The 25565-nt window shown below is 38.4% G+C and overlaps 2 protein-coding genes and 1 long non-coding RNA gene across 3 annotated transcripts; 2 read left to right on the top strand and 1 right to left on the bottom strand.

The window, feature by feature from the left end:
* Positions 1-100: 100 nt before the first annotated feature.
* On the top strand, positions 101-12938 carry LOC117314839 (short-chain dehydrogenase/reductase 3-like). Its single transcript, XM_033868947.1, has 6 exons — positions 101-518; positions 4764-4886; positions 6348-6488; positions 8895-9133; positions 9885-10010; positions 12060-12938. The coding sequence occupies exons 1-6, from the start codon at positions 294-296 to the stop codon at positions 12169-12171; spliced, it is 966 nt and encodes a 321-aa protein (XP_033724838.1). The 5' UTR covers positions 101-293; the 3' UTR covers positions 12172-12938.
* Positions 12939-17424: 4486 nt separating this feature from the next.
* On the top strand, positions 17425-21268 carry LOC117314838. The gene is made up of 2 exons (XR_004529615.1): positions 17425-18573; positions 18635-21268. It is a non-coding gene; the product is annotated as an uncharacterized LOC117314838 (long non-coding RNA).
* A 1098-nt stretch (positions 21269-22366) lies between these two features.
* On the bottom strand, positions 22367-25449 carry LOC117314835 (cytochrome b5 domain-containing protein 1-like). Its single transcript, XM_033868941.1, has 4 exons — positions 25249-25449; positions 24071-24147; positions 23581-23799; positions 22367-23150 (listed from the first exon to the last, which is right to left on the bottom strand). Exons 1-4 carry the CDS (start codon positions 25367-25369, stop codon positions 22920-22922), a joined length of 648 nt encoding a protein of 215 aa, XP_033724832.1. The 5' UTR covers positions 25370-25449; the 3' UTR covers positions 22367-22919.
* Between the last annotated feature and the right edge of the window lie 116 nt (positions 25450-25565).

Genomic DNA, 25565 nt, shown 5'->3' with positions numbered 1-25565 from the left:
CTTTTTACGTAAATTTCTTTGAAGAGTCAAAAGATGTTCCGAAAACCATGTCACTTTATTAACTCACACTAAAGAGAGTTCTCTTCTGGGAAGGCGAGTTTGCTTCGTTCCGTCCACACCGGTACCACTTCAACATCAAAATGCACCGTAGTATTGACTATTCGATATTATACGTATCATAGAATATTCAGGAATAATTACGAAAGACTACTAAGGCACGGGTCATGTGAGTTGCAAATTTAGTGCATTTTTTGTCATAAATGTGAAGTTAGCGCGAAAGTTCAAAGTTCACCATGACGGAACAGGATGTAAACAAACGGTTAGATACATATAGATATTTCTTGCAACTTGCTTTTCTCGTCTTAAAAATTCCATTTTTGTGTTGTAAATCTCTGGTTATTAGTTTATATCCTGCAAAACTGAAGGATATTTCAAATGACGTCGTGTTGATAACTGGCGGAAGTCGAGGAATTGGGCGACAGTTGGCATTGGAACTAACCAAATACAAACCAGAACACGTGAGTGTGACAGTTAAACTGACCTATTATCTCGTGTGTGTCCTCATCACCTAATAGTTAAACACGCATATTATTAAAAAAAATTGTAGAGAAGTGAAGTGTCAAATACAATTATTTCTTATCCTTTACTTTATTATTACTTGTAACAAGGAGTATGATTATATTATTAATTAGATTTAAATTACTACCTCCACTAGGGATCACACCCTAGACCTCTGGCTTATTACTGGTCTTTCGCTCAACTGATCAAGCTTAAGAGAAGTTCTCTCTAATTCAGATAAGAGGTATATATATTGCATCTAGTATTTTACCAGGGTTACAATTAAATTAAAATATTAATCCCTCTGATCTCCCTCTAGGGAAAAACTTGTCCTTGAAGTTTCCAGGGTTTACAGTGATGCTTTCACAAGAAACTCTTAAGTATAATTCCCTAGTCCCTACATGGGCGTCAATGTAACAGAGCTTATGATTTCTGCTGAAGAGATTGAGGGACAGCTGGCTTACTAGTCTTATGCTCAGCCGCTCAAACTTAAGAGAAGTTCTCTCTTGCTAGAGGTATATTGCTGCTAGCATTTTATCAGGGATAAATATATATATACATGTATATACATGATCATGATACATGATGGGCATCGAATCTTGTTTCACATAGTTATATATAGCCTGAGTTTTCTCTGGCTCCGACACTCCACTTCAACAATGTCGGAGGATCGGAGTACACAACGAGAAACTTATGTTGGTGCGATGCCTTGTAACATAATTGGCACAATATCAGATAATAAATGCTGAATGACAGCCACCTCTTGTACTATAGGTAGCAGTGTACAGTAAAAATGCCCAATTTATTAGTCCCCTGCCGTTTGAAAAACGGGGGGACTATAGGTTTACCCTCCGTCCGTCTGTCCGTCCGTCTGTCTGTCTGTCCGTCTGTCTGTCTGTCTGTCACGCAATAGTTGTCCGGACAACTCCTCCTAAAGTACTACTCCGATTTTAATGAAACTTGGTATACATGATCAGTATAACATGTAGTTGTGCATCCCACATTTTTTTTTTCCAAAAACCAATTTTCAAAATGGCTGCCGACTTCTCATTGGTTGAGACTTGTCCGGACAACTCCTCCTAAAGTACTACTCCGATTTTAATGAAACTTGGTATACATGATCAGTATAACATGTAGTTGTGCATCCCACATTTTTTTTCTTCAAAAATTCATTTTTCAAAATGGCTGGCGGCTTCTCATTGGTTGAGGCTTGTCCGGACAACTCCTCCTAAAGTACTACTCTGATTTTAATGAAACTTGGTATACATGATCAGTATAACATGTAGTTGTGCATCCCAATTTTTCTTTTCGAAATAAAACATTTTTCAAAATGGCCGCCGGCTTCTCATTGCTTGAGGTGTGTCCGGACAATCCTAAAGTACTACTCTGATTTTAACGAAACTTGGTATACTTGATCAGTATAACATGTAGTTTAAAAAATGGGAAATAAATAGTTGCACTCCTGGGTAAGGCAGGGGACTTTGTATTGCTGCTGCAATACTATCCATCCTTGTTTAATTAGTTTTAACAAATGTGAAGCCTGTATGTACTACTTCATAATAAATGAATATACCAATTATAGTGTACATTTATTTTTTCATTTTTTATGCATATCATAATACAAAAGTTATTTGCTTAACACAAAAATCGCCCATGGCCAGGCTGTCCTACTGTAGTGTGCTACCTATAGCTATAGGAGTACTAGCCCTGTCGAAACTAGTATTGGACATTCTGGCAGATACATTTAAATGTCAGGTGTAGCCTACACCAGACATCTATTTGCCAGTCTGGTGCCAGGGCCAGTTATACTCCTATAACATAGGAGGCCACTGGTCAGCTGTTTACATGGATTTTTAAAGTGCTTTTTTAATTTGGGGCTGTTAACAGGACCCATTCTGAAGTAAAATGATTTTATATTTAAGCCATTAAATTCCCAAAGTTTGCATTTTACCCCTGACTTTCCTAATTCACCAATTTTCTTCCCAAAATGACACAAAAGGCCCCATCCCAAACCAGTGAAAAAAGACCTGGTTTCTTTTTCTGACATTATTGTGCCGACTTTGTTACATTGCCCTGTCAAAAGTTTCTTGCCTCTGGAATTGTTGGGAGTAGGTCAGAGGAAACTCTGGCTTACCTAGCCTATGCCAATCAATCCTAGCTGTGTCCTTGGAGCCAGCTCACCAGAGCCCCGTTCGATTTGCACTCTTCTAAGAAGAGAAGCCTTCTAAGAAGATCGTATTCCGTTATATGTAATACGAGTAAACCGGTAGAATATAACCCAAAACAAACAAGTTTTTAAGTTTTCTCAAACACTATGACACAAACATATGGATGTATGTGTCATAAATCCTTCTCTAGTGAAACTCATCACTCGCACACTTAAAACATGGTTGCCGCCATCTTGGAAGATAAATCTTCTAGCTTCGAGACGGAAGAGGTAGAAGATCTTCCAGAAGCAGAAGAGCTACAAATCGAGTGACCGGAAGATATATTCTAGAATGAGAAGAGTGCAAATCGAACGGGGCTCAGTGTAGCCCTGTAGCCTATAGCTACAGTGCTGGGAAAACACCAGTCAGGCATTTTCCATACACTGTCCCTGCTCATACCAATACCACTTAAAAAGTATAACAGTAAACATATAACTAGATCCTACCACATAGAGATTATTTATGTCTATTGTAAATGTCTACATGTACCATATATATATGCTTGTAATCTATACAGCTAAAGCACTAATTTGGTTATAAATCACTCTTACAGTATAATGTCATGGACATAAGCATGCATGGAGAAAATGTGAAAATTAATGTGTGTGTGTATATGGGTGTGTAGTTACATTGTAAATGTTCTACCTACATATATGTATATGACATACCAACTAAACTGATCATGATCTTGGTTTAACAAGAGACCAAGGGCCACGTAGTTCTCTGGGCCCGGCATGGTACCGGTATTATTATTATTGATGTCAATTTTCTTGCATTTGGTAATTGTAATTTTTTTGTCAGAACCAACTGCAAACGATCTTTTACAGAGCAGCTCTTACGACTTTCTCAGCTAAAATTTCAAACTTTCTGCTCAGTCGGCAACCGTAAATCAACAATCAACTGACTATCAATCAATCTGTAACCGAATAACTGCTTAAATTTTATCATCAATCAAAAATCGATAACTGAAGAAAATCAATAATTGATCATGATTACTGATGAATGATCTATTTTGAACAATTGCTAACAAGGTTATTATGATGTATCGCAGTACTTATCTTGTGAATTATGTGCCCGCTATATTTTTACGTTTAACTTTCCGATGACAAACAAGAGTCCTATAACCTCATTCCATTTATGATTATTTTTATTTCTATAGTTGTCGTCGTCCGAATGATGTTAATGTTGTCAATGTTTGTACGTTATAAACTATGGTTATAATGGACATTTTGAATATCTGCATATTTACATTTGAGGGAATTAAAATTATTCAAAATACGTTCATATTTACTAGTTTTATAGAAAAGAATCAGATAGAGAGGAACAACAGTAAAAACGATCCCTATTTGAGGTGGTGCACTGCCTACGCTTCTAATTGTGTTGAGACGGTGCCTAGTAGGAGGTATAGCTTATACATGTACATACACTGGTATACATGTGCTTCACTGTTGTTACTAAATATAGACATTAAAAATTAAATTTTCTTAAATTAAAGAATTCCAGTTGATATCGAATATTCTTATTGTTATCAACTCAACAACTTCACAATACCTATTATCTGGCATCACAACATACAGCCATGAATGCACAGTTAGACTAAAAATCTGTTTACAAGGTGCAAAGCAGCACATTTTTCGACTGATGGCTATAGTTCTCGGGGCTATAAATAGCCCCAGAGAACTAAAAATGAGATGCCATTCTGCCACAATTGTTTAACATAGTATACATTGCCAAACAAAAAAAATGTGGAAATCAGATGTTTACGTGTACATTTATAAGTTAAAATATGCATATGAGGGATGGGAACATAGAAACATTTGAGTTCTTATTTTATGCATGAGAAAACTGTGCATCATTTATAATTATTTTCTTTTATAGATATACATGTAAATAAACTGCATGATCACACCTACAATCTTGTTAGTAGTTCATAGTATTTACACCAAATCTTTAAGAAATATAAATAACATTTTAAAGAAAGGATTTTTTGTTAATCAGATTGTGTTGTGGGGTCGAAATCTGGCACATCTGGAGTCAACAGCTGCTGATGTGCGAAGCCTCGGAATCGAATGTTCTTGCATGTCCTGTGATGTAGGAGTCCGAGAACAGATATATGCAAAGGTAAAATGTGTTAAAATTAAAAGAAAAAGGATATTAAAAACATCCTAATGAAGAAGTATAAAGATATATGTAACTAAATCCCATGCATGCTGGACTGGAGTATGGAAATCAGATTCTAATTCTAAAATTACAGTAGTACAGATACATATAAGAATTACTGAGTATATTGTAACTAGATAATATATTAGCTGTACATCTATATTTTTTGTGTTAAGTATCATTACTTTGGCCACTCTCTGTTGTTAGCCAAATACTAAATGTCTAATTTTCTATATCAGTGTAAATAGTGTTTGATTTGTATGCTTAATATAATTTAACATGTAAGTCTCATCTATCCCTAGTTGTGTCTGTTTTATTATACTGGAATCAGGTTGTCCGTCCGTCCGTCCGTCCATCTGTCTGTAGACACATTTTGTCAGGACAACTCCTCCTAAACCAATTGGCCAATTCCAATGAAACTTCACACACATATTAATGATCATGTGTAGATGTGCATGCCACTTTCTTTTTCTCAAAATTATGTTTGCTATGGCAACTGGTCACTATAAACAGGTTTTCTGATAAGAACCATAACTTTCAGTTTGTCCGGACAACTCCTCCTTAACCGAAGGGCCGATTTCAATGAAACTACACACAAATATGGAGGACCATGTGTAGATGTGCATGCCACTTTCTTTTTCTCAAAATTATGGTTGCTATGGCAACTGGTCACTATAAACAGGTTTTCTGATAAGAACCATAACTTTCAGTTTGTCCGGACAACTCCTCCTTAACCGAAGGGCCGATTTCAATGAAACTTCACACAAATATGGAGGACCATGTGTAGATGTGCATGCCACTTTCTTTTTCTCAAAATTATGGTTGCTATGGCAACTGGTCACTATAAACAGGTTTTCTGATGAGAACCATAACTTTCAGTTTGTCCGGACAAAACCTCCTTAACCGAAGGGCCGATTTCAATGAAACTTCACACAAATATGGAGGACCATGTGTAGATGTGCATGTCACTTTTTTTTTCTCAAAATTATGGTTGCTATGACAACTGGTCACTATATTACTGGGTTATCTTAGTTAGCCTCGTATTAATAGCATTGACTCGTGCAGATTGCGGGGGTATAAGTCAGCCATTCTGGCGACAGTTCTAGTTTTTATCAGGAAAACAAAATGGTCTACAAGTTGACCCTCTTGGATTTTTATAAAGACTTTCCATCTGACTGACGAACTACACAGGTGTACTGGCTTATATAGACAACCACGGCATTCCGCATGTGCAATATTCGCGGCAAATTACCTGTACTCGGAATAGTTTCACTGTCAAATGACTAAGGAGTTCCGAATAGTATAAACAGCCGGTATATCGAACAAAACAGTGATAACTTGTAAATAGACAGTCACCATACAATCTACTCAATAAAGTTTATAAATTTCCTCAACTTTTACAAAACTCTTATTGTATTTCAGGCACAGGAGATCAAAGACACCATAGGCCCTGTGTCAATTCTGGTCAATAATGCAGGAATGGTGACAGGACGCAAAATTGTGGACAGCATTGATGAGGAGTTGGACGCTACATTTGCTGTCAACAGCCTGGCTCACATATGGGTTAGTAGATAGAAGTATATCAAACCTTCGGTTGTTTACTCACTTAATTAGGTCCTGCCCATCTGGCTCCCTTGAATAGACTCCTTCTTTTTCCTGCCCATCTGGCTCCCTTGAATAGACTCCTTCTTTTTCCTGCCCATCTGGCTCCCTGGAATAGACTCCTTCTTTTTCCTGCCCATCTGGCTCCCTTGAATAGACTCCATGTCTTTCCTGGCCATCTGGCTCCCGTGAATAAGCTCCATGTTTTTCCTGCCCATATGGCTCCCTGGAATAGATTCCATGTTTTTCCTGCCCATCTGGCTCTCTGGAATAGACTCCCTCTTTTTCCTGGTCATCTGGCCCCCTGGAATAGACTCCATGTTTTTCCTGTTTGCCTGGCTCCCTGAAATGTACTCCATGTTTTTCCTGTCTGTCTAGCTCCCTGGAATAGACTCCATGTTTTTCCTGTCTGTCTGGCTTCCTTGAATAGACTCCATGTTTTTCCTGCCCATCTGGCTCCCTGGAATAGACTCCTTCTTTTTCCTGGTCATCTGGCTCCCTGGAATAGACTCCTTCTTTTTCCTGTCTGTCTGGCTCCCTGGAATAGACTCCATGTTTTTCCTGTCTGTCTGGCTCCCTTGAATAGACTCCATGTTTTTCCTGCCCATCTGGCTCCCTTGAATAGACTCCATGTTTTTCCTGCCCATCTGGCTCCCTGGAATAGACTCCATGTTTTTCCTGCCCATCTGGCCCCCTGGAATAGACTCCTTCTTTTTCCTGTCTGTCTGGCTCCCTGGAATAGACTCCATGTTTTTCCTGTCTGTCTGGCTCCCTGGAATAGACTCCATGTTTTTCCTGTCTGTCTGGCTCCCTTGAATAGACTCCATCTTTTTCCTGTCTGTCTGGCTCCCTGGAATAGACTCCATGTTTTTCCTGTCTGTCTGGCCCCCTGGAATAGACCTCATGTTTTTCCTGTCTGTCTGGCTCCCTGGGATAGACTCCATGTCTTTCCTGGCCATCTGGCTCCCTTGAATAGACTCCGTCTTTTTCCTGCCCATCTGGCTCCCTTGAATAGACTCCATGTTTTTCCTGGCCATATGGCTCCCTTGAATAAACTCTGTCTTTTTCCTTCCCATCTGGCTCCCTGGAATAGACTCCGTCTTTTTCCTGTCTGTCTGGCTCCCTGGAATAGACTCCATGTTTTTCCTGTCTGTCTGGCTCCCTGGAATAGACTCCATGTTTTTCTGTCTGTCTGGCTCCCTGGAATAGACTCCATGTTTTTCCTGTCTGTCTGGCTCCCTTGAATAGACTCCATCTTTTTCCTGTCTGTCTGGCTCCCTGGAATAGACTCCATGTTTTTCCTGTCTGTCTGGCCCCCTGGAATAGACCTCATGTTTTTCCTGTCTGTCTGGCTCCCTGGAATAGACCCCATGTTTTTCCTGTCTGTCTGGCTCCCTTGAATAGACTCCATGTTTTTCCTGTCTGTCTGGCTCCCTTGAATAGACTCCGTCTTTTTCCTGCCCATCTGGCTCCCTGGAATGGTGTGTGTGTGTGTTTTCTGACTATTTTGGGGAATTGCCACCTGGAGATAATTGGGATTTTTTTTTGTGCAGCAAAACTAAAATAAGGATGGAAATGAATTCCTGAATTTCATGTTATCACATAAAAAAGAGATAAAAATTTTGAGATTTTGGTGATTCATTAGGAAAAATAAACTTCATTAACAATTTGTAATGTTCCCATGTTCTGCAGACAGTCCCTAGCAAATTTCTGATGTTGCTACTCTGATGATCATACCTTGACATGGTACTCAATATTGTATTGACCTGATATTTATCTCACAGTAAGCCCATGTTTGGTAATAGGCCCATCCCTATCCATGGGGGGGGGGGGCGACGAGTGGTCAAGGTATTTCAATACTTTATCACTAGCCCTCCACCTTCTGGGTTGCGAGTTCGAAACCTATGTGGGTAGTTGCCAGGTACTGGCAGAGGTCGGTGGTTTTTCTTCTGGTACTCCGGCTTACCTCCACTTCCAAAACCTGGCACGTCCTTAAATGACCCTGGCTGTTAATAGGACGTTAAACCAAAACAAACAAACAAGCCCTGTCCATGGCATTTCAATAAAAATGCTGATTCAAAGTTTGTGTTGGCACCCTGGGCATAGTACAGATTGAAATATGGTACTGTAATTCAGATATATTTATTGCAGTAGCACATTTAAACATAGAGTCAATTGAGATATAGATATATATATGTATATGATGTATTTTAGTTATGATTTTCAAACTACATATTTATTTGGGATGCATTTAAAACTTATATCAGATGTTGAACCAATATGTCAATTTTCATGTATTGAAATTAAGTTTTTACCAGATGATGTGTGAGAATATAAGTGATATCTGGTGTTATTTGTGTTTTTCAGACACTCAAAGCATTCCTACCAGATATGATAGACAGAGGTAAGGGCCACATTGTAACAATGAGTTCTGTATTAAGTATGATGAGTATGGCTGGCCTGTCGGACTACTGCAGCTCCAAGTTTTCCACAACTGGGCTTTCAGAGGCCCTCTACTGGGAGATTGAGGAGTACTCAAACATCTTTATCACATCTATACATCCATACCTGGTGACTAACGACATGTTCTCATCAATGAAGCTCAGGTATGTATAACATTAGGTTTTATTCCCCGATCGGACATGAGAAGGTATGGAGGTAATATGCCCATCACATTGCTTTTCTCTGGCTTCCTTCCACACTAAGACCCCTCGCACACTTCCTTCAGAGCAAACAAGAGTGATTCAAATTGTAAGTCCGCTACAGGTGAAACTGGGGGGGGGGGGGGGGGGCTGAATGTTTCCTCCCCGTCCTTCTGTCCGCCAGTCCACATTTTCCGCACTTTTCTAAGCCATGCTTTAAGGTATGTTGGTGAAAGATTGCATGTAGCTTCAGAATGAGTAGCTACAGATCAAGATCGAGTTTCAGGGTTTTTGGGTCAAGGTCACATATTACGTTTAATGGGGGCAGGTAGAGGTCATGTATTTCTTTAGCAATACCCAGCATGCTTGACATAATGTGTTTCCAAACTGTAGTGAAATAAAAATTTATATATGTATCATACCTAAGTATGTGGAATTTCAGCTCTAAATCTTATTTCAAATTTTTCTTATATAATTTCCCATGAAAGACATTCTAAAAGTTGTTAAATCAGAGAATTTTTTATGCTGAGCTTATAATTATCTAAACCCTGTGTACCTGTGTCATGTGACTTGTATGCACAGATCTGTGAAGTTATTGTTCAAATTTGTGAAAAAAATGTTCGGAACATTTGTCCAGATGAAATATTTCACTCAAATACTTCTGCATTACGTAACTGAATGTTCAGAGACATATGTGTCTGTCCTTTCCTTACAGATTTCCTAGACTGATTCCTTCCTTATCTGAGACATATGTAGCGGAGCGGACTGTACAAGCCATACTTACTAACACATCATACATCATTATGCCACGGATCATGTATATCATCATCCTAGCTCAGAGGTTAGTCCTGTGACCTTAGGTGTCAATAATGTACCACAGAGGTCAGCCTTGTATCTTGTGGGTCAATAATGTACCACAAAGGTCAGCCTTGTATCTTAGGGGTCAATAATGTACCACAGAGGCCAGCCTTGTATCTTGTAGGTCAATAATGTACCACAGAGGCAAGCCTTGTATCTTGTGGGTCAATAATGTACCACAGAGGCCAGCCTTGTATCTTGTAGGTCAATAATGTACCACAGAGGCAAGTCTTGTACCTTGTGGGTCAATAATGTACCACAGAGGCTAGCCTTGTATCTTGTGGGTCAATAATGTAACACAGAGGCCAGCCTTGTATCTTGTGGGTCAATAATGTACCACAGAGGCCAGCCTTGTATCTTGTGGGTCAATAATGTACCACAGAGGCCAGCCTTGTATCTTGTGGGTCAATTATGTACCACAGAGGTCAGCCTTGTATCTTGTGGGTCAATAATGTACCACAGAGGCAAGCCTTGTATCTTGTGGGTCAATAATGTACCACAGAGGCCAGCCTTGTATCTTGTGGGTCAATTATGTACCACAGAGGTCAGCCTTGTATCTTGTGGGTCAATTATGTACCACAGAGGTCAGCCTTGTATCTTAGGGGTCAATAATGTACCACAGAGGCAAGCCTTGTATCTTGTGGGTCAATAATGTACCACAGAGGCCAGCCTTGTATCTTGTGGGTCAATAATGTACCACAGAGGTCAGCCTTGTATCTTGTTGGTCAATTATGTACCACAGAGGTCAGCCTTGTATCTTAGGGGTCAATAATGTACCACAGAGGCAAGCCTTGTATCTTGTGGGTCAATAATGTACCACAGAGGTCAGCCTTGTATCTTAGGGGTCAATAATGTACCACAGAGGTCAGCCTTGTATCTTGTGGGTCAATAATGTACCACAGAGGTCAGCCTTGTATCTTAGGGGTCAATAATGTACCACAGAGGTCAGCCTTGTATCTTAGGGGTCAATAATGTACCACAGAGGCCAGCCTTGTATCTTGTGGGTCAATAATGTACCACAGAGGTCAGCCTTGTATCTTAGGGGTCAATAATGTACCACAGAGGTCAGCCTTGTATCTTGTGGGTCAATAATGTACCACAGAGGCCAGCCTTGTATCTTAGGGGTCAATAATGTACCACAGAGGTCAGCCTTGTATCTTGTGGGTCAATAATGTACCACAGAGGTCAGCCTTGTATCTTAGTGGGTCAATAATGTACCACAGAGGTCAGCCTTGTATCTTGTGGGTCAATAATGTACCACAGAGGTCAGCCTTGTATCTTGTGGGTCAATAATGTACCACAGAGGCCAGCCTTGTATCTTGTGGGTCAATAATGTACCACAGAGGTCAGCCTTGTATCTTGTGGGTCAATAATGTACCACAAAGGCAGCCTTGTATCTTGTGGTCAATAATGTACCACAGAGGTCAGCCTTGTATCTTGTGGGTCAATAATGTACCACAGAGGTCAGCCTTGTATCTAGGGGTCAATATGTAACACAGAGGTCAGCCTTGTATCTTGTGGGTTCAATAATGTACCACAGGTCAGCCTTGTATCTTAGGGGTCAATAATGTACCACAGAGGTCAGCCTTGCATCTTGTGGGTCAATAAAGTACCACAGGGGCCAGTTGAGATTTTCTGTACATTAGAAGTCACTAATGTTGCTGAGTTGTGGAGGGTTGGATTATCAGTCTTGTAATGTGTGGCTCAGTATTGTGACACATATGGTTAAACAGTCCTATCAATGGGAACAGGGTTGTGTTTTCTTTGGTTTTCATTTCAACAAATAAGTGAAAATTTTCAGGATTATCCATAATAGTTTGATTGTCATGACCTGATTAGACACTGATTAGACTGTCAGTAACAGTTTATTCTTATACAGATTTCCATACTTTGAATATTTTGAGGTGGAAATAAGTTTGGTATATAGATACAGGAAATTGAAAAGAGGTATATACATAGGAAATGTACTGTACATGGTGATAAAAATAATCTTTTGTAAATAAGATATATATGTCTTTCCTTTTCATTTCAGAATTTTCCCCCAGAGTGTTTTATTGCCTGTTTACAAGTTCCTGGGTACAGATACAGCAATGGACAACTTTATGTCTCCGAGGTCTTCGCCCTCAAAGGTCAAGTCAAGTTAGCGCCTGGTCAGTGAGGTGTGTGATTATGTTGAGACTGTGATATGAAGAACAGGAGAGAGAAAAATACATCCAAAAACATTTAACAGGAGAGAGAAAAATACATCAAAAACATTTAACAGGAGAGAGAAAAATACATCAAAAAAACATTTAACAGGAGAGAAGAAAAATGGCAAACATTGAGCATGCTAGTTCCTGAGGAAAGTCAATATTACCGTAATGAATGAAGAATGAAACATCTTATAGAGCATACTGTATAAAGGGAACAGTTTTCCCTTTATCCCCCTTCCCTTCCCTTTCATAGAAATATATTTTTACCTCCAGTTGAATTTACTCAGTATGATATTTGTCTCATGTGAGATGGAATCAGAGTAAGACATATTTTTTTGCTTTTCTGTCGATAGCAGCATCATTTATGTTACAAACTAAAGTTGTTCATTAATTACCAAAAAATTACAAAATTATCACTAAACATGTTTATACTAGTTGATATATATATATTTAAGCAAGGGTGTCGCAGCACATGATTTTCATTATGATTATATGGACTTTGCTAATGGGGTAATATCAAATGAATGTAAAAGTTTTGCTGTTTAGCTGGGAGTTGAGCTTATAGTTTCTCTCTAAGTTCATGTATTTTGAATATACTTATATCTATGGGTAGTCATCCCAACACACATTTCAGATTCTGAATTTCTTTCACTAATTACTGTTAATTAGTATAACTGGACTGTTGTTAAATTTTACAATGTTAAAGTTTTTCCTGTTTAGCTAGTGGTTGAGTTTAATTTGTATCTAAGTACATTTGTTTTTGTATCCAATCCTGGCAAATACTTATGAGGGCTGATTGATATATTGCAAGCCTTATATTGAAGGTTTTGAATTTTACATATTTTTACATATTGTATTGATTTTCAACATAATCCCTTTCAGTATCTATACACTTTTGCCAGGTGTTTAAGGGCGTCAGTGCCACAATTCTTGGCTGTTCAGAAAGTCATCCACTACATGTTAGGGTTAGGGTAAGGGTGCCTGAAATAGCTGTTTTCAGTTTTGGAAATAGATGAAAGTCTGATGGAGCGAGATCAGGTGAATAAGGTGGATGCTCAATCAATTTAAAGCTGCAATCGTGAATAGCAGCCATGGCAATGACAGACTCTCTCACCCTTACCCTTACCCTAACCCTAACCAATTTTGTCCATTTTGCAAAAGCCTCTTGTGTTTTGTTTACTTTAAAGTGCTACCTTGTCGATATTAACTAACCAAATGAGACCAGTCCTTAGGTACATGGCCATACTTGAGGATCTCCTTAAATACAAGGCTCACGACATATCAATCATCCCTTGTATTGCCATCCAAACACACATTTCAGATTCTGAAGCTTCTCTACAAATTACCATCAGCTGGACTGTGAGAAGAGGGACATGTGAGATATTACTACATGTTACATTTACCGTAAAAGTTAAATACCGTAGATGAAACCCTGTATACACATACAAGTTTTCATCAAAGTACCAGGTAACTTACCTGTAAGGCCAATGTTCTTTTTCCATCCAGAATTGACCTTTCCACCTTCAACTTTCTAGTTAAAAATGAAAATGAAATTTCTTTTAAGTGCAAACCTAAAATGTGGCTTATTCCTTTGTACAACTAGAACCTGCCACAGTTATGTTCAGCTTGATTGACTTCAGTTTGTATCAAATGTCATCCCATTTAGAGTGAATAGACATTTTCTCTCATACTCTGGTTGCTAGGGATAGAATAAATCAGTCTTACAGGAACGACAACTGGCACACGCTATGACGCCACTTACAATAGCATAACGCCCTCATTTTATGTAGCGTACCCACACCAATAAAATCATCAATTTTGATGCACCTTTTCAGAATAGCGCGATTCACAAAGATACAAAGATTTTTAAGCACAGTATGTGAGAAACATAATCAAAGGGAGCCTATATCGTGGACAGTGATATTTCATCTCTCATGTTGGCAAGCCTCATGCTGACCAGCCAAACTCTTACACTGATATCCCTATCAACAGAACAGGCCCATGTAAGATTATCATTCCATGTAAGACATTCCCTGATTCACCTTTCTCCCATCATTTACAGATTTATCTCCTCTTGGATTTCTCTGTGACCCTCTCAGGTATATCTAATGATTTCTCTGTCACCCCCTAGGGTATGATTTCTCTGTCACCCCCTAGGCTATGACTTCTGTCACCCCCTAGGGTATGATTTCTCTGTCACCCCCTAGGCTATGATTTCTCTGTCACTCCCTAGGCTATGACTTCTCTGTCACCCCCTAGGCTATGATTTCTCTGTCACTCCCTAGGCTATGACTTCTCTGTCACCCCCTAGGCTATGATTTCTCTGTCACTCCCTAGGCTATGACTTCTCTGTCACCCCCTAGGGTATGATTTCTCTGTCACCCCCTAGGCTATGATTTCTCTGTCACTCCCTAGGCTATGACTTCTCTGTTACCCCCTAGGCTATGATTTCTCTGTCACTCCCTAGGCTATGACTTCTCTGTCACCCCCTAGGCTATGATTTCTCTGTCACTCCCTAGGCTATGATTTCTCTGTCACTCCCTAGGCTATGATTTCTCTGTCACCCCCTAGGCTATGATTTCTCTGTCACTCCCTAGGCTATGACTTCTCTGTCACCCCCTAGGCTATGATTTCTCTGTCACTCCCTAGGCTATGACTTCTCTGTCACCTCCTAGGCTATGATTTCTCTGTCACCCCTAGGGTATGATTTCTGTCACCCCCTAGGGTATGATTTCTCTGTCACCCCCTAGGCTATGATTTCTCTGTCACTCCCTAGGGTATGACTTCTCTGTCACCTCCTAGGCTATGATTTCTCTGTCACTCCCTAGGCTATGACTTCTCTGTCACCCCCTAGGCTATGATTTCTCTGTCACTCCCTAGGCTATGACTTCTCTGTCACATCCTAGGCTATGATTTCTCTGTCACCCCTAGGGTATGATTTCTGTCACCCCCTAGGGTATGATTTCTCTGTCACCCCCTAGGCTATGATTTCTCTGTCACCCCCTAGGCTATGATTTCTCTGTCACTCCCTAGGGTATGACTTCTCTGTCACCCCCTAGGCTATGATTTCTCTGTCACCCCCTAGGCTATGATTTCTCTGTCACTCCCTAGGCTATGATTTCTCTGTCACCCCCTAGGCTATGATTTCTCTGTCACTCCCTAGGCTATGACTTCTCTGTCACCCCCTAGGCTATGATTTCTCTGTCACCCCTAGGGTATGATTTCTCTGTCACCCCTAGAGTATGATTTCTATGTCACCCCTAGGGTATGATTTCTCTGTCACCCCCTAGGGTATGCTTTCTCTGTCACCCCTAGGGTATGATTTCTCTGTTACCCCCTAGGCTATGATTTCTCTGTCACCCCCTAGGGTATGCTTTCTCTGTCACCCCTAGGGTATGATTTCTCTGTCACCCCTAGGGTATGATTTCTCTGTTACCCCCCTAGAGTATAAAATCTCTGCCATCTAGTGTAAATGAAATAGAATGATGGTTGGAAAATAATCACCCCCTACGTTGAGGACATGACAGAAATCTCCAACCCTCAGGGTGGTATTCTTGACCCTCTAAACCTTGGCAGAGCAACGGGTTAAAGGTCAGAGCCTTGGGTTTAGTCTACAAAGCATACCTCCTTGGGTTGGAGATTTGTTTGTCACTCATCGAGGTAGGGGAATAATTCTACTAATATTTTATTATGCTGAAAGAGACCGGCATAAATCGTACATGGTACCTATACAATGTTTACAAAAACTTTAGAAACAGCCATTGAGTATAACATTGACTGATCTGTTGGTTTAGTGTCCGTACAGTTGTCCATTAGATGTTTGACAGTTATCAATAAATCATATCAGTACCATGTACTTATTGTGTTAAAAAGAAAGGCCAGATCAATGTAATATGTTGTCGGTCATTCACAAGTATTGTACAGAACAGGTATGAACTTCAGGTTGTATTAAATGTTCTTATTATTGTAAAACAGTATCCGACATAAAAAGTCTCTTATTAATGTCTCATAGTTAACAACTTTAAAACGTAATATTGATGCAAAGTTATGTCGATAATATAAAACATTGTTTTGTTCCTTAATTTTTTCATTAGAACTCATAGTTACTGTAACGTGCACCTGGTCCGTCCCAAGTGTCCTCTGGGATACGCTGTGCCTTAAGCGCACTTGTCTAATCTACTCTCAATCGGAATATAATCGGCAATATTTACAAATGATTAATCTATATGTGACATATAAGAACAGATAAAACGGCCGTGCTGCTTGCCACGGAACCTCTAAAACTACCATACAAATATAACTATAGTAGGTATTGACGCCCACAAATGCCTAACGCATGTGCTCTCGCCATGCACTGGTACCAGCCGTGGCTGTCGTGCGCGCCGGCAATGACCAATCATGCACGCCGGCTACCTCGGGAACAGGCAATGCTAGATCAAGCACGCCTATTACAAGTGCTTGCACAGCGCACCGGCTACCTGCGCACCAGCTTATGAAGCGCAGTAGTAATGCAAGTGCTCCCAGTGTCTACCTTGCGCACTGGCTTATCCAGCCCTGCGCAACAGCAATGCAATTGCTCCCGGCAGTGGAACCTCGCACCAGCTTCCTTCAGCGCACCAACCATACAATTGCTCCCGACACTGGAACCTGGTAGTGGTTAAACTTGCGCACCAGCTTCCCACAGCAATACGAGTGCTCCCGGCACTGTAACCTTGTGCATCTGCCGCGTACAGCGCAACAACACACTACCTCACGACTAATGGGCACTTATTCAGCGACCACCAAACGCTACATGAGAGACTTCTCAGTCTCTCCACAAAGACTTACTCAGCCTTCGTAGCTACCGGGGTTTGAAACCTGTCAGTTTCAATTAGAATCACGCCCACTTTTCAGCGGCATATTCTCCCCCGATCACAGTTTGTAGCTGGCTATTTATGTGCCAGGCTATTCGGCGAGCTAGTGGTTCCATTCATTTGCATATTGCACATTTCGCTCTAAAACTTTGTATCATCTTTATATACAAACACATTTACATGGTATATTATCTTTCTTATCAATCAAGGTATATTTAGGAATCATTTTCAATCTATACAATCCCACCATTAATTAGTAATCATCCGATAACCAATGAGATAAAACAGTGCTTAACAATTGTATGTAAAAGGGAGATAACTCCAACAGAAAACCAATTTTCCTTACATTACCTTCTAATTGAGATATAAAGATATTTTTATTTTATTTTGAAAAAAAAAAACCCAAAACAACTTGCTCTTAGAATTTATGTACATGTGTCTTTTGATATACCTGTATTACACAAGATGCATTATCAGGAAGCCATAAGGGGTCACTGAGTGCAAGAGGGAAATTTTGTCTAATCCTGATGAAATTTTGTGATAATTCTGATATAGTATATAATTTATTTATTAATTACATCTCTTCTCCAGACTCATCCCTTACATTTTAACACTTCGGGTTTTGAAAGCTGAAACGTTACATTGCCATTTTCCCATCCATTTGTATTAACATAATTATCTACACCAGAACTGCTGAATGTTATTTGATAAAATGTCACCGAGTGAATCACATGTTATGTCTCTGATCCCAAGGTCATTATCAAAAGGCCCCAAAGGTTAAAGCATTATAAGATAATATTTTATCCAGAGCCTAACACCTGAATTGTTATATACAGTATGATATAACTGCATCGGTGGTGGTGTTTTTTCGTAACTGTCTCTTGTATATCTTATCAGAATCACAAGGAAGGATTATATTGTCTTTGTCAAAGGTCAAAGCATCATAAGATATCCATAGCAAAATTTCCGTACTGTTGTACTTACAATGATAAAACGTTGTTGGTGATGGTATTTTTTTCATTTTTTCATGATAGACTATGTCTAGTTTATCTTTTGACCTACTGAAGTCATATGACCTAACAAAGTCACATAACATAACTAGGTCATGTGACTTTCAGTGAAGCTATTAAGCTGAAAGTTTTACTGGTAATTTTGTTCTTTTTTAATTTAACTTTTAATAGCTGTTAAAAGTGATGTTTTTATTCTCTGCAGATGCTATACAATTTTTGCTAATCAGTGTAAATATTACAGTAGATATCACATTGTGATAATCAGCATGCTTGTGAAGTCATTGACTGAGGAAAGAACAATAATAAAGTTATTTATCATTTTTATGCTTTGCACTAGATTAAACAGAACCTTTGTTGTTTTCATTATTCCTGCGAGATATTTTTGTGTGTACTAGACAAACTTCACTGTTGGTAACCCACATCTGATTCTTCTAGTTCTTATTTAATTGCAGAATATAATGAGGTAACTGTGGCCTGTGTGGGTTACTGAGGTAACTCACGGTGACCTGGTGGGTTACAGATGTAATTTTTGGCCTGTGTTGGATAACCAAGGTAACTGTGGCCTGTGTGGGTTACCGAGGTAACTGGCCTGTGTGGGTTACCAAGGTAACTGTGGCCTGTGTGGGTTACCGAGGTAACTAACGGTGTTCTGGTGGGTTACAGATGTATTTTTGGCCTGTGTAGGTTACCAAGGTAACTGGCCTTTGTGGGTTACCAATGTAACTGGCCTGTGTGGGTTACCAAGGTAACTGACCTGTGTGGTCTACCAAGGTAACTGTGGCCTGTGTTGGTTACAGAGGTAACTATGGCCTGTGTGGGTTACCAAGGTAAATGTGGCTTCTGTGGGTTACGGATGTAACTGTGGTCTGTGTGGGTTACCAAGGTAACTGGTCTGTGTGGGCTACCAAGGTAACTGTGGCCTGTGTGGGTTATCAAGGTAACTGGCCTGTATGGGTTACCAAGATAACTGTGACCTGTGTGGGTTAGGGTGGAAACCATGGCCTGTGTTGGTTACAGAGGTAACTGTGGCCTGTGTTGGTTACAGAGGTAACTGTGGCCTGTGTGGGTTACAGAGGTAACTGTGGCCTGTGTGGGTTACAGAGGTAACTGTGGCCTGTGTTGGGTACAGAGGTAACTGTGGCCTGTGTTGGTTACAGAGGTAACTGTGGCCTGTGTGGGTTACAGAGGTAACTGTGGCCTGTGTGGGTTACAGAGGTAACTGTGGCCTGTGTGGGTTAAGGAGGTAACTGTGGCCTGTGTTGGTTACAGAGGTAACTGTGGCCTGTGTTGGTTACAGAGGTAACTGTGGCCTGTGTGGGTTACAGAGGTAACTGTGGCCTGTGTGGGTTAAGGAGGTAACTGTGGCCTGTGTGGGTTAATGAGGTAACTGTGGCCTGTGTTGGTTAACGAGGTAACTGTGGCCTGTGTTGGTTACAGAGGTATCTGTGGCCTGTGTTGGTTACAGAAGTAACTGGCCTGTGTGTGTGAAGGAGGTAACTGTGGCCTGTGTTGGTTACAGAGGTAACTGTAGCCTGTGTTGGTTACAGAGGTATCTGTGGCCTGTGTTGGTTACAGAGGTAACTGTGGCCTGTGTTGGTTACAGAGGTATCTGTGGCCTGTGTTGGTTACAGAGGTAACTGGCTTTGTGGGTTAAGGAGGTAACTGTGGCCTGTGTTCGTTACAGAGGTTTACTGATGGACAAACCTGTAATTTGTACTGGAAATCATTGTTTTAAAATGTTAGAGGAACAATATATCATTGAGTTTGTTTTGTTTTTTTCTTCAAATTTTTTCCTGAAATTGTAATTTGACATTTCCTCATGAACTCCTCATACAAAGATACAAGATTATGTTTTCTAGGCGTTTTATAGATACATTATGTAATAGTAAAGGAAATACTAATGTTAAAACCAACACTTCACATATTACACTGTATCTTGTTATTACCTGCTACCTATTATCCGTCAAGCCAGTTTTAGCTTGCCTAGTCGAAGTCCTCCAGGTGTCAGTATTGTCTGTTGACAGCTAGGTTAATTTTTGTATTGTGTCAATACTGATGAGGCCATAGCTAGGTAGTTCACATGTGTGCTCCTTATCACAAGAACTTTCCATTGGTACATTTTCAGACCTGCTGACCTTGACTTTGACTTTTGACCTAATTTAAAAAAAAAAACCTTCATGGTATGTTAACTTTATGCAGCAAGGTTTTCATATTTGATGTGTATTCCTTCTCACGAGTTCTTTCCATTGGTACTGCATTTACAGATCTGTTGACCTTTGACCTACTTTAGAAAACTAGTTCTGAATTTCAACCCACTTGGAGAGCTATGTTGTCTTAATTCTGACAACTTTTGTCATGTGAAGGTTTGTGCATGTTAATATATTGCAATTTTCATTTATGCAAGGATATTGCAACATTACCATAGCTGCACATATTGCTATTTACCTGTAAAAGAAACTTAACAGATGCCAATTTATAGATAAAAAAATGTTCTTCAAAGTTTGTATTTTTTTCATCATTTTCTTGACCTTTATGAGTGTGAAAATTCTATTTTTCTATTTGTTGAATTTATTTTTAATCAGATATCCATCATTTTGAAAAACTAAAATTCTGTTGCAGTTATTGTAAAGTTGTAATGCTAGACTCACCATACCTCTGGTAATAGCACATTCATTCTCAATCCTCCAGGGGTTATATGGAAGTTGTGTTGGGAATCACTCTAAAATTCATGATCGATCATCACAATTTCTTAATCATGATTATTAAATTCATGATCGATCATCACAATTTCTTAATCTTGATTATTTACATGATCATGAACAGAAAGGGAAGTACTGTACCTGCTGTGAATCTATCAGTGACTTTATTCATTTTTCAAGTCTGTGTGAAGATCTCAAAAACTCTTGAAAATTTCTCTGTTATACATGTAATCAAATCATGATAAACCATCGAACATCATGATTGATTAGTCCTAGTCAGAAGTAAAATGGCTTAATTGTGTGGATTGTTGTTATTCCTGGAGTTTCAAGGATGCAAGTTTTATATACACTGTATGTGGAAATAAGTACTGATATTATCTTTTGTTCAATTAATGATAATAATATACATACACTATATTGATGTATGCAAGTCTGTTTACAGACAGATCGACATAAGTACAATAAAAGAGGTTGCTGTTAAAATGGTTTTTGTTTTGTGTACATTTTGTGATGGGAATCTAAGTGATTATCACATGTAGTGTCTATCATTTTGTATGTGAAGTTTGTCAGAGGATGATAGAATCAAAGACATTTACTTCACGAGCCATAACTTCCTAGGTACTGATTGTAAGGACCGTGTTGCTGAAGTATTGTAAAAGGGACATAACTCTCTGAAAAAAGGATAATAGTGAAAACAAAATTCTGAACTCATTACTGACCTTTAAGAACTGATAGATTGATCAACAAAAATATTTTGAGAGCGTTTTTTTCTGGACAAATGTTATTAAAAGATAGATACATGTACCATAAAAATATGAAGATAAATAAAGAAATAAAAAATATTTGCAAGCCAGGGCTCTACTTTGATGTTAATAGATATTGACCACATCAGTGAGTTAAGTTTTACAAAATCTGGATAAAAACTATAGGAGTTGTTTAGAGAAGATTCTGTCTAGACAGACAGACGGGTAGACATATGGACAACCTGATCCCCAAACTATGATTCAGGGCAGGGCAAGAAAAAACCAGGTCCGACGGCCCGAGGCCAGTAGGTTTTGTCTGTGGGCAAGTAAATATTGGTGACTACTTGCTCAATTGGCAAGTGCAAAATTTTTTTTTAGAGTAATTGAAGATATTACTAATTCAGTTTAATTGAACCACTATGTTTCACCTTTGGGAAAGTACTTTTGAACCTAAACTTGCCCAAAGGACCAGTGATGCTGAAATGTTTCTTCCTGCCCTGCAGGGGTATAAATTACTCATTAAATCTAATAGAACAACTGTACACAAACATGCTTAATGACAAATAGTCATTTATTTCATATTTACAAATGCATGTATATTACAAAACTGGTAAAATATATATACAAAAGTTGACAAGTAAAAGGCTGTCAATACCAAGCAGAGATTTAAGGCAACAAAGATTTTAACAATGCTTAGAACATTTTTATAGACACTTGTTTTTTCTGTCGTACTGCAAGCTGAATTTATATAAAATTCCTATCACAGAACTTACATATGCCTAAAATCCATTCAACATAATTTGTACATCATTTATCTTGTAGTTCATATACATATTTTAACATTTCATTAAATGTTCACCAGTTTTGAAGACTGCATTAAAGCATTAATATTATTGCTAAAACAGTATGAACCTTTAATCTGACTTTTAAATTCAGATTTAATCTATTAGAAGATTATGAAATATGTGTCAGTAGTACAAGTTGTAATCTAAATCTGGTAAAGTACTCACACACCATGTGTTACACAGTATAATGCATTCATGTGACTATAAACCCAGTAGTATTTGTATCAAAGTACTTCACATATTCATTCATCTAATTGTAAGTCATGTATTGCTGTAACTGGTACAGTATACTTCTTAAACAGGTAATGCTCACATTTATATTAACGAATATCTGAAGCTGCTAAAAGTTCTTTTACACAAAACATATATAATTATATCAACATTATTTTTACATTTTAGTGTGGAATATTTCTATATTGACTGATTTCTATTTTCCCCTAGTTTGGTCTTTAGTTATCATTTCCAGTGTTCTCATATTCTGTCTGGAGACTGTACTGTTACTTCTGTTGCTTTGAATGATGACAATTAATTTTTGAGATAACCGCGGACACTATGCCTCTGTGAGGTCATCGTTGAAGTATAAATGGATGGCCTGTAGAAATGTGTCGTCATTCATGCTGAGTTTGTAGAATTCCTCATCCTCATCAGGTATCTGGTTTTCTTCCAACGTCATAGCCATGTCCAGATTCCGGCCATCGTATTTCCATGTGTAGCTGGCTGCATGTGCATTGTATTTGATATATCGGTCTAGAATTTCTGTCATTATTTCCTCTGAACACACCTGTGAAGGTATTAAGTAATTACACATTTACTGAATGCCATTTTACCATATAAAGTATTTTCTATAAGAAAATATATGTATAACATATTTGTTTGTAATTTCACTGTTTTATTGCTTAACATAGAGGAGTTCTGTTGTGTAGACAAGCAAGTACCCAAGTGTCTGAGTTTACCAGGGTTTTAAGGGGATTGCTGCTCAAATCCGGGGTTAATTCAACTTAAATTGAGGAGATTACCAAATCTTGGATTTATGGGCATTTCCGTTACAACCCTGAATGATCCGGGGTAATGGACCCCTTTGTCCTACTTGGTAAAACAAAATCAAGGTAAAAAGTCCTTTGTTTTTCCTAAATTTTAACAAATGATAATTTTATCAAAAATTATAATATCCACATGATAAGTTAAGGGACAAAATGAACTCTTCTGCTCACCTCTATGACTTGTTCCTGTGATGTTAATGTGTTGATAATTTTGATGGATCTTGTTTTCTTTGACAATATTCCCACGAGATACCCTTCATCTTTCCACCATGGACGACCAAAGTCATTTGCCCAGAAGCTGTCTGGATACGGAGGAGGGATATGGACGAATCGGCCATTTGGACAATATGGGATTACACAGCCTGTCAGTGGATCAACGTGGGTACGAATCTGGAAGTATAATTGTTCAGAAAGTTAAAACATGCTACTATACATATAAAAATTTAACAGAAATTATTCCTTGATGTCTGAATTGCAGGTTAATAAAACTAATCTTCTTATCACTGCATGGGGTGGTTTGTTATTCATACCATGTACAAATGTATTGATTTTTAAACTGCTGCTATATCGTGTGTAGCTTTTATAAATTTTGACTTCACAATGAAGTAAAAACTTAAATTGCAATTTCTAGCATAATCAAAATTTGTCATGTTTAACTTACATCCTTCAATTTAGGATTAAACCAATGTGAAATATCCTTTCCTGCTGACTGAATAATGGGCTTTAGGAGAACATCACCTGGGGAAAACAAGATATATGGCTTTATAATCAAAAGACAATCAGATTCTGTGTGATGATCAATAGTCTACCAAATGTAAATGTGCATGTCATTCATAAACAAAATGTCATATTGGAAAAGAAAACAATTTGTAAACATATCTGTGAAAAACTAAAGGGACATAAATGATAGACACACAGCAAAACAATCAGAATGGGAGCAAATTTATTTGAAAGTTGAATATACCATGTTTTTTAATTTCTTAATAATTTTTGTATTTCTGGTGTACATTAATTTCAGTAAATATATATGTACCAGATTATAATTATGTTGCATGGTTCTAGAGAAAATCAGGAAAGTTTAGTTATTACCATTTTAAGAAATAATAATTTACATTATGACGTCGACACTCAGAAATTCAAGATGTTTTACTACATGTACATTTTATTTGTGTTAGTTATATTAAACTTTTGGCTGTGTATATGTTTTATCAATAAAATGAGTACAGTGTACATGTATATGCAAATACAGAAAAACAATTCTGTAGCTCTGTTATAATAATTACCTACTAAATAACCATGATAACTTCAGTATTCTGACCATTCACCTGTTAACATCCTCATTAAACTAAATACAAACATTACAGACGTCAGTGGCTGAAACAGTTTTGTTTTATTGTAGACCATGAAAATAACAATTGTCAACAATACTATATTTTTCCAGTGTTGTTGATATGCATTATTTTATGTAACCATACAATGCACTATCAATACATCCCATATATATTGAGAACATGTGGATATATCACTATACGTGTGCATGTGTTAGTTGTCTTTTGTGTCATGAATGGGTGTTTACATTGTAGGCGTAGTCATCATCTTAATTTATATTCATTACATATTTTATCAGTACAAGGCCAGAGTAATTACATACTATCCAGATATTCATATTATCAAATGATTGGTATATCGATCTAAGTTACTGTATCTGTGACTAAATTCAAAGCGTTTGATTTTGATATGATATTCGTCTCTGAGGGTGCAACGTTTGTGTTACAATCCAGATGGTATGGTGGCTACGTTTGTAATTATAGGGTTTCCTTATAATCAGAGATAACTTACCTTTATATTTTTCGCATAGCGGGGTAAGATCGTACACTTTTCCGAGGAAAGATACCCAAAGGTCGTCTACTGTGTTGTGTACAGCGACTTCAGAAGGTGTGAAATACTTCGGTCGACCCATTTTGGTGTCTCGACCATTCGTACTCCGGGAAATCGACTGTTGCCAATGTCAACTGATCAACACCGGAAGTAATATAAAATTCATTAAAAAAACAAGCGAATGACGTAAATATAACATTGACCAAGTATGTAATCTAAGTCATAGAAGATTAATGTGGTAGATACATAAATACTTATTTTATTATATGACTTTGTTT

The sequence above is a fragment of the Pecten maximus genome, chromosome 16, assembly GCF_902652985.1.
Source record: "Pecten maximus chromosome 16, xPecMax1.1, whole genome shotgun sequence".
NCBI lineage: Eukaryota > Metazoa > Mollusca > Bivalvia > Pectinida > Pectinidae > Pecten > Pecten maximus.
This window is presented reverse-complemented; position numbering and strand designations above follow the sequence as displayed.

What these genes read in the sequence shown, in the direction of transcription:
- LOC117314839 (XM_033868947.1), top strand. Translation starts at nt 294, where the DNA reads ATGACGGAACAGGATGTAAACAAACGGTTAGATACATATAGATATTTC. An exon ending in ACAGCCTGGCTCACATATGG is followed by an intron (nt 6,489 to 8,894) that starts GTTAGTAGATAG and finishes TGTGTTTTTCAG; the next exon opens with ACACTCAAAGCATTCCTACC. An exon ending in ATCATCATCCTAGCTCAGAG is followed by an intron (nt 10,011 to 12,059) that starts GTTAGTCCTGTG and finishes TTTTCATTTCAG; the next exon opens with AATTTTCCCCCAGAGTGTTT.
- LOC117314835 (XM_033868941.1), bottom strand. Translation starts at nt 25,369, where the DNA reads ATGGGTCGACCGAAGTATTTCACACCTTCTGAAGTCGCTGTACACAAC. An exon ending in GCTATGCGAAAAATATAAAG is followed by an intron (nt 24,148 to 25,248) that starts GTAAGTTATCTC and finishes TGTTTTCCCCAG; the next exon opens with GTGATGTTCTCCTAAAGCCC. An exon ending in CACAGGAACAAGTCATAGAG is followed by an intron (nt 23,151 to 23,580) that starts GTGAGCAGAAGA and finishes ATACCTTCACAG; the next exon opens with GTGTGTTCAGAGGAAATAAT.